We start from the raw sequence: 9,170 nt of genomic DNA, 5'->3' as shown, positions 1-9,170 counted from the left end.
ACTTGGCTACTAATTTCTCCTTTATATTTAGATATCAACAAATGCACAGTAAAGAACTGGCAGTTCTTGTAGCACCTTGAGCACTTCCTGTTGCCTCTATATTCATATGTACACCACTCTATATTTTGTATTAAGATGTAGCACACGGTACCAACATAAGAAAGAAGATACTGTACACCACTGATGCTTTTCAAGACTTTTAATTTGCATAAAACATATTTGATGTTATTGTATATCATTTTCAAATAAAATCAAAATCCTCAGGTTTTGTTTGCTGGTGTGATTGCAACAGACAACTCTCAGAATCACAGACCAAAAACAGACAAGAATATGAATTAAATCCAGGAAAGTAAAATGATCTACAGAAGTGAAGAGGTAAGAAGAAAATTTGCATAATTTCTGTTTTAAAGTTGGTTAATGGAGTCAGTATGAAAACAAAAGATTTTAGATCAATCTTTTTTATGAAGCTCTTGCAGATTGGGAAAGAAAACCACTTTAAAGACCATTCAAAAAGAACAGATTATTCACATCCAGACTACACATCACATTAGCCTCCTGTTAATGAGTTTAAAAGGCTCCTTTCAGTGTTTGATCACCATATTTCCCTGAGAGTCTTGAGTGAAGAGCATTTCATCTTCCTCATCCTCCTCAACAGATTTGAAAGCACTGGTACTCACAACCCCAGAGCTTCTGTTACTCTGGTCTGTGAGTGGACTCCTGGCTTTCAGACCTCTGTGTGCAATCACCCTTAAACCTTCAGAGTCCTGGGTGAACAACATGGCCAGACTGTCCTCATCAACAGCCCTGCAAGACTGCAGCCGTGATCGTTTTTTACAAGGGGAAACACTTTGTTTCCTCCATTTAAACTGAGAGTCAGAGATCTCTTCTCTTTCCGGCTGTATCCACATGTGCGATGGAGAGTTGTTTGGAGGTGATGCAGTTTTTGGTTCTTTCAGTGTGTGACTTGAATGTGATCCATTATAAGAGAAAGTTGAGTGTTTACTTGAGGATTTGGTTGACAAAAACCTGCTGTTTTCTTTCTCATCATCCATCTGAGAAGAATTAAAGGCTTTTTGAGTAGAGGTTCTACTTTCCATCAGAGCACCAAAGACCTCCTCACTTTGTAGACTGCTGAGGAAACTTGGCTCAGAGTCACAGAGGTTCTCTTCTGCTTTGCGTTTATGGTAAGTTAAGCCTGAATCATCTTCAGTGTACTGGCTAAATGTGAGCAAAGGGTCTTGACTCCACGCCTGTGGAAGAGCTTGACTATCTTCTGGAAATGAGGTCGTTGCAATGAGCCTCTTCTTACCCAATGTTGGATTTATCTCCTCAAACTGCTGTTCAAATTCACAACACACGTTTTGGGAAGTCGTATAGCTTTCTGACTGTTCCCAACACACTGCTGTTTCACATTTGTCATGGTCTAGACCAGCCTCAGAGTAATGATCTATTTCACGTCTTCGTTTTGTTCCTGATGTTCCAGGTGTGGGTGCAGTTAATGTGCATGTGGATGTGTTAGATGCAGAATCCAGAAACACTGGATCCATATCTGGCACTTCAGAAGTGGACATCTTATTAAGAACTGTTGGCAGAATGTACAAAAAAAAAACAGTTAACAAAAGAAGAAATTGATAATGTCCATGAAAACGTTCAAGCAAGTTGTGTCATCCAGTCTTATCCAGCAGCTTTACCTGCTTCTGGTTATTTCAACTCAAAATGAATTAGTTTGAAAGTAATGACTTGACAACCTGACAGTGGCTGGGATTGTTTAAACAGATATAAAGTACACATTACAAATCTGTATTCCAGAATTGTTTCCCTTATTTTTAAGTGTGCTTACATTGAGAAGAAAAAGAGACAAACAACAAAAGTCAATTAAATCAACCACACAAAATAGGACAGAGGAAGAAGAAGAATGAGAAAAAGAATACTCAAGGTGCTTGCTTCAAATGCATTAAAAGTGTCAGTATGGGTCTAGAAAAGTAACACATTTGTTACATATGTTATAATAGGCTGCCTACAAATTGGCAGCTAAACCTCTTCAGAAGTATTTGAACTTTTCTGATGACAGAAAATAAAATAAATCAGTCAGCCAGGGTGTGGTTGGTGGTGGCTGATTCGGCTTTCCCACTGTATCAAGATATGTCTTAGAGCAACAAGTGAGACAAAGGTAATGACATCAGAGTCTTCTTTAGGCAGGAAGGTACAGGAGGGACAGGGTTTGACTTTGGCTAACTTATTGAGAGAGAAAAATATGAAGCAGTGGAGATTTTTAAATTACCTCTGTGTTGAGGTGTGAAGAAGGTTGATATAGAGGTCTGTTTGGTCTTTGGCATATCCAGTTTGGTCTGAGTGAAGTTGAGTGCCACAGCCACATTGTATCCTCCACCTCCAGTAAAAGGATTCAGCAGTTTAGAAATGGGACGGGCGAGTCCTTTCTGAAATAAGGATGTGCAGAATAAAACATGATCAGGGCGATTAGTAAGACGCTACTGAAAATACCATTTAGTCTGAATTTAAAGATAATTTCAATAATCACCTGTTTAGCTTTTCCTTTCAGCTGTACAGTGTCCAGCCAAACGCCACATTCCTCTTGAACAGGGGTCTTCCGTGCTGCCTTGGAGGTCTTCATAATGCAGACAGAAGAAATTATCTGCAAAACTTTAAATAAAGATATCAAAACAAAAATGTCTTGTTCAGAAAATCGCTCTCGTTTCTGTTAGTTTCAGTCTGGCGCCTCAACGGTGGGCTGCCACCGACGATTGACTGCGTAAAAATCTGTGTTAAAATATAAATTAAATAATTTACGGAAACAGCTAGTTTAAGATTTAAGACACAGTCATACCAGATTAATTACTCATTTAAAAACAACAACAACAACAACAAGGAAACATTTTATATTTTTTCGATGAGGCACAAAGGATACCTAATACGTGACGACCCCTGGTCCTCGCATGAGGGTGTGTTTACATTGACGTCACAGCTGTTTCCTGAAAGGGTGAGTGAAGTGTCTTTTAATTTCGTCGTTAAAACTCTTTAAACGAGATACTATGGACAATTCGCACACATTCATTTTTGACCGCAGTAATGGTAATCGATCCAAGTTTGAATATTGACAAACAACCAGTTGTAATATTTAATAAAGGAAATGCTTACGAGCTAGCTTCGGCGGCTAACTTCGGGCCAGCTAGTTCGACAAAACAAGAATCTTGAGGTCTTTAGGGCGACTATCTTCAGCAGAAGTATTGTCCTGCTTTTCGCAATGAATCTTCTATGTCTTCGACTTGATGTTAATGTTAAGTGAAGCAACATCTTGAGAAAAATATCCTCTAAATACTTGTTTCTAAAACTAATGTACGAGCCAATCATGTAGCCTACTTCACAAGGTAAACAGCGAACAAGTCGGATTCTTGATGCAAATCTAGAAATCTGTGGAGTTCAGTCTTATTTAAGAATAACGAGCAGCAGTCTGACGTCCCTAAAGCTGAAAAACAATGCTCATACTTATTTTTAATACATTCTTGTTTAATACATGCAACTTGATTAAAAACATTGGGAAAGGTTGTTAACCAACAAAACTCATTTAGGTTTAATATTGATCATAGCTCTACACAGCTGTCTGGGTTTCCATCTGAATATTGTTCAAGCAAGGTGAAAAAAACAAGTGAATCCCGATGCATCTCAATTCAAAATAAAAAAGGATAAACATTTGTTACACATTTGACATTTTCATTGAAAAGTAAGCGCAAATTTCCTGATGGATGATGAAGTGTGTAAAAGCGTTTTTATTTTTTGTTCCTTTTATTATTAGATTAGGATTGGCATCGCACTTGATAAACCAGTGTCTGGTAAAGAACACAAAAAAGAAGAGGGACTTAATCTGGTAGCCATGAGTTGTGAAATAAATGATAGTGTTCAGAAAGACAAGGTACATTTTGCTCCTGTTATTTCCATTTCCATCTATATTAAAAAAGGAAATAATCTTCACAAAAGGTAAAGGGGTAATAATGGATTTGAAGTGTCTAAAAATGTAAATTCTGGTTGGCGTTTTTTGTTTTGGATTTTGAAAATTTCAAAAAAAATCAGAGGTACTTTGAGTTTTCTGTTGTATCTTTCATCACACTGATTTACACTGATTTATTTTTTGGGGAAGTTATTAGTTGCCTGAAAAGCTGTGATGTTCATTTGTTTCAGATCAAGCTCTGATTTATCAACACAATGTTTCACGGGATACCAGTCACAGGAGGTGGGGGAGGAGGTATGACATTCAAATAATTACAAAGTCTATTGGTAATTTCAAAATTTTCAGTCAACATTATTTTCACACGTGTGGATAATATCACTCAAAGTTTTTTGTTTTTTTTACGCAGCTCCAGTGAATAAACCTGAATTATATGAGGTAAATGTAACTTTTTCATGGCTTTTGAAAATATGACCTTTTCACTTAAAGTATCTCGGAAGACACTGAAACTGTCCATTTTTATTGCTGCTATACCTGAAATTTATTCTTAAAGAACTGTACTAATACCAAAGATAAAACCAGAAATGCTCTGAAAAATAATTTTGTTCTTCCAGGAAGTGAAATTATACAAAAATGCAAGAGAAAGAGAGAAGTAAGTGAGATATATAATAGCATTAACAAACCAATATACACATGCAGTACCCTTGGATTCATTATGTTGCCCAAGTTCAAATACCTTATTTTTAACCCCTTTTCTGAAGGTATGACAACATGGCCGAGTTATTTGCTGTGGTGAAGACCCTTCAGGCTCTTGAGAAGGCTTACATCAAAGACTGTGTCACACCTAATGAGTGAGTCATGCTTTGTATTTTGTTTCTAGAAGACTCACAAAGTCTCACATGTGACTTGAATTAATCTGCAGATTTGGTCTGTTTCAGATACACTGCTTCCTGTTCCCGACTGTTGGTGCAGTATAAGGCTGCTTTTAAACAAGTGCAGGGCTCTGATGTTGGCTCCATCGATGATTTCTGTAGGAAGTACAGAGTGAGTTCTTGTTTTCATCAGATTGTATTACAGGATTGATGATTAGAGCTCAAATCTGCTGAGAAAACCACAAGGCAGAGATCATTAACACATCTCGTAGAGGTGTGGTTCTCTGTTTTTCAACACATGGAGCCATCACACATCCCACATGGTGCTTATTGCATGCTGAAGACAGAATTGAATTGTGATCCTGTCTTTAACCTAAACCTGCTGCTGTCCACTGTATCTGCCTGTATGGCCTACAGTGTCATTAGAAGAAGCTCTGGGATGCGCTGGGATGTTACACCTTGAGCGGGATGCTTTTTCTTACAGTGCATCCAACAGTATCTTTTAAATCACAATGTTAGAATGGTAAAGGGATATGCGTTAAAGACTGTCATGGAGAATGGATTTGAAGGGTGTTTCATCCCAGTCAACCTGTTACTCTTGTTGTTTTATTCTAGCTCGACTGCCCACTAGCCATGGAAAGGATTAAGGAGGACCGGCCAATCACCATCAAGGATGACAAGGGAAACCTGAATCGCTGCATTGCAGATATAGTTTCTGTACGTTCTACATCCCCTCCATCATATTAAACTGTTTGCCAGAATGAAAGTAAAAGTTGCTATTTTTTAAAAATGATTTAGTGAGATCAGTTCAGGCATAGGTAGCAGAAGTGGTTTGACTTAATTTGGCTCATCCTCTATTCTGTCATTGAGGAGAGTGAATTGCTGTTGCCAGCTCTATCCACTGCCAACATATATCTCATCTCTTAATATCAGACAAAGTAAATGTGGACAAAGCCAAAGAAGCAAAGACTGTGTTTCCTGTACTGTACTCTACTGCACTGTATCATACAGTACTGGTGGTATAATACAATCACATTTGTTTGTATTGAATGTGGAACTTGGGAAACTCTTGAGCAAATCCTTGTTTCTAATTTTCTTTACCTTCTCTAACTTTCAGCTTTTCATCACTGTGATGGACAAGCTGAGATTGGAGATCAGGGCCATGGATGAGGTAAATAAAAAGGGTTTGAAAACATAGATACGTAACACAGTTAGAATCATTTCTTAACAGATTCTTTTGTTGGTTCAGATTCAGCCAGACCTGAGGGAACTGATGGAAACTATGAACAGAATGAGCAACATGCCTCCAGATTCTGAGGCTAAGGACAAAGTCAGCCTCTGGTAAGTGACACTTTGCCACCCTGTGCTTATGTTTAACAGCTCGAACCAGATTAGTGGAGGATGTGTAATACTGCTATAGTCACAGGGATACACATATATTATTGGACCAGAATGATCCAATAATAAGCTGGTTTAAACTATTGATCTGTACATATCAGTAGTTTAAGTGAAATCTTACATGGGACTTCTTTCTTATTTTTAGATTTAATTAATTTGGCAAGGGATTTTTTATTTAAATATTCTGTGAAGGGAAATTGAGAGGTAATTCTTCCGGATTTCTGCTCTTGTAAGTGTGTCATGTGACTACTTCTTGTTCATGTAAAAGCCTCCTTGCAGGTTGAACAGATATAATTAAAAAAATATATATTATGACTATAAATTCATTAGTACCCAACAATGCCTATTCATCATTCTAATACTTTGGAATGTCTACTACTCAATGAGAAGTTAGTGATGCATGGCAAAATTGGGATTTTCTCAGTTTGGGCTTGAAACTAAATCTGTGTTAGGGGGGTACAATACGAGCCCCCCCCCCCCCCAACGCTTTAAACCTAGGGGAAACACTGGACAGAGTGAAGTTGTTAAAAGCAGCAGAAGTTGTCACTATTTGTTGATGACTTGTTGATTTACTTGGAGGAGCCCGTAGAATCATTTGAATGACATTGTTGATTCAAACTTTGAGGGTATAAGCTTAACATAAACAAAAACAAAGGTTATGACACTGTACTGCCTCAAAGAAGTTACAAAGACGTGTCAGGCTGTGTGATATTGTCAAAGATGAAAACTAAGTACATTTTCTATAGAGTTGTATTCTACTCCAGTTAGTTTATTAGTTTCCTTTTTCTTTTTTGTGTCAGTTAATAACAAGTGTTTTACATTCTTGTTTTGTAACTTCAGTTTTTTTTTGTTAACGGTAGTGACCGAACACGTATCTCTCATCTACAAATAAAAGTGCATTAAAATGTTTTCAAAACCTTCAGGATAAACATGGCTGAGGGCAAAAAGACTTTTCCAGATACAGTATACAGATACTACGAGATACTTTAACAGTAGAACTGGAGGGCTGACACATTTGTTCAGAACTAAGTGGATTCACACAGAATATTGTGATATTGCCTTGTCAGAATAAATTAAGCTATATGTCTACATTCATTGTTTCTCAGCACCTATGTGAAGTATTGTGGTCAAACCAAAAGTCAAGTGTGTCCTCCCTCTTACATCATTTGTTCATATCAATCCAACATACTGTTAAAACTAACAACATGATTATAATGATGTAAAATGTTGCACCATTGCATTACTCTTAGTCATAGGCCCCACAAGAACAGTTTTGATTATCCACATTGCTTTGCTTTCTGTATATAATTATTAAAAATCAAAACGTGTAACTTGACACCCCCTTCACTGCCTACGTAAATGAAACTCTTCTTCGATTTAGTTTTTACCCTGATTCTCAGTCTTGTTTAACTTATACCAGTCATTACAGTTTGGTTAAATCTATCATCTACCTTGCTCTTTCTTGTTTCTTGTCAGGTTGACGACCCTCAGCAGCATGTCGGCCTCAGACGAGTTGGATGATAATCAGGTGCGCCAAATGCTGTTTGACCTGGAGTCGGCCTACAATGCCTTCAACCGCTTCCTGCACTCCTCCTAAAGCATCGATCCATCAGCGATACTTTTTGTCTGAAATTGTGACTCTAATATCTCTTAAGTTTAAAAAAAAAAAACACTCTTCTTTTTTCCTCATGGTTTTCTGAGAAAGTTCTCTGCCTCATATCTTCCCTTCCAGAGTTCCTCTGTTCTGTATTAATGTACTACTCAAACGTCCCCTCCTTCTATTAATCTACTGTGTTTGGTACATCATGCTCCCTTCAGCATAGTCCGCCAGACTCCGTCAGTGCTGTGAGATTCTCCATTAGCCCCTTTTCTAGCCAAACCTGTGGGATCAATCCAGTAATATTGGCTGTTTATTCTGCTCTTGAAAAAACTGTTTACTTCTAACTTTGTACTGTAATATCAACAAAAAGGTCTAATTTTATACTTCAGTTTTGCAGAGCACCAAAAGAGAAGCATCGTACATTTACATTGGGCAAAGTCTGAACAGCCAAAGCCTTTGTATTGTTGAAAAATGTAATATGTATATTTTTCTTTTAGGTACCCATATTCAATCCACAACTTGCTACATAAAATCAGTTTAGCAGTTTTTGCTCTACACACCATGTTTTTTCCGATCAGTTAAGTTAGTGTACAATAGTTTTTCTTAATAGAGAAAAATAATCTAGGTTTTTGGATAATGGGGAAAAAGCAGCTAAAAATTTATTTCCATTTAAAGTTGATTAGACTGCACTCTAAATGAGCTATTACACATTTGGAGGAAAGAGTTATTTATGTAAATCTTCTCTACTGTTTCTGTTAACTTGTAAAATCCATATTTCCTTTATAGGTGAGGGTTTGGCCACTTTAAGTGGGCAGAAGCGAGGTGGACACACCCCAACATATTTTTGCTTTCTAAATATGTTTTCAACCCTCAAACAACATTAGGGAGAACATATTTATTGAAGTTTATCATTGTATATAATAGTTTTGATTTTTAAATAATGGCATGTAACACCTTTTAGAATTAAAGATGAAAAACTACCTCCAAATTATTTGTCTTTTTTTTTTATTACATTGTCTTAAACTGTTTAGCTTCTGACATTTGATGTTTGCGAAAAATGGAGCAAGTGAAAAATAGTTAGACATGTCAATTTTAAAGGGATACTTGACCATAATTTTATTTATTGAGCTGCATTTTATATGAATGTGTGTTTTGTTCTGTCATGGTTTAAAAATGTCTGATGAATTGTGTGCTTGTAATAGCAGCTGCCAAGCGAACCATGTGCAGATTAACCTGGTTTGATTTTTATTTGGGATACTGAAACTAAAATTATAACCATTTCAGCTATGATGACTTGTGCTATGAGGTGATAAGAAGGTGTGCACAACATAAATATTTT

At 36.9% G+C, this 9,170-nt stretch overlaps 3 protein-coding genes across 4 annotated transcripts in view; 2 read left to right on the top strand and 1 right to left on the bottom strand.

The window, feature by feature from the left end:
• cap2 (cyclase associated actin cytoskeleton regulatory protein 2) overlaps positions 1 to 263 on the top strand; it is an 18,614-nt gene extending 18,351 nt beyond the window's left edge. Inside the window, exon 13 of the mRNA XM_061058973.1 lies at positions 1 to 263. This exon is cut by the window's left edge and continues 719 nt beyond it. The gene's annotated coding sequence lies outside the window, so the exon portion shown is untranslated.
• Positions 185 to 2,769, bottom strand: LOC132990628 (aurora kinase A- and ninein-interacting protein). The gene is made up of 3 exons (XM_061058974.1): positions 2,540 to 2,769; positions 2,282 to 2,438; positions 185 to 1,582 (listed from the first exon to the last, which is right to left on the bottom strand). The coding sequence occupies exons 1-3, from the start codon at positions 2,630 to 2,632 to the stop codon at positions 582 to 584; spliced, it is 1,251 nt and encodes a 416-aa protein (XP_060914957.1). The 5' UTR covers positions 2,633 to 2,769; the 3' UTR covers positions 185 to 581.
• Positions 2,770 to 2,914: 145 nt separating this feature from the next.
• vps28 (VPS28 subunit of ESCRT-I) lies at positions 2,915 to 8,811 on the top strand. 2 transcript variants are annotated; one of them, XM_061059593.1, is made up of 10 exons: positions 2,915 to 2,998; positions 4,195 to 4,258; positions 4,371 to 4,399; positions 4,576 to 4,613; positions 4,723 to 4,812; positions 4,900 to 5,005; positions 5,449 to 5,550; positions 5,951 to 6,004; positions 6,083 to 6,174; positions 7,708 to 8,811. In XM_061059593.1, the coding sequence occupies exons 2-10, from the start codon at positions 4,219 to 4,221 to the stop codon at positions 7,826 to 7,828; spliced, it is 672 nt and encodes a 223-aa protein (XP_060915576.1). In that variant the 5' UTR covers positions 2,915 to 2,998; positions 4,195 to 4,218; the 3' UTR covers positions 7,829 to 8,811. The 2 variants fall into 2 exon arrangements, with proteins under 2 accessions (XP_060915576.1, XP_060915577.1); XM_061059594.1 differs by lacking the exon at positions 2,915 to 2,998 and adding an exon at positions 3,812 to 3,928.
• The last annotated feature ends 359 nt before the right edge of the window (positions 8,812 to 9,170 follow it).

The sequence above is a fragment of the Labrus mixtus genome, chromosome 16 (assembly GCF_963584025.1).
Source record: "Labrus mixtus chromosome 16, fLabMix1.1, whole genome shotgun sequence".
NCBI classification, from domain to species: domain Eukaryota; kingdom Metazoa; phylum Chordata; class Actinopteri; order Labriformes; family Labridae; genus Labrus; species Labrus mixtus.
The sequence above is the reverse complement of the archived record's forward strand: the minus strand, read 5'-3'. Positions and strand labels throughout refer to the sequence as shown.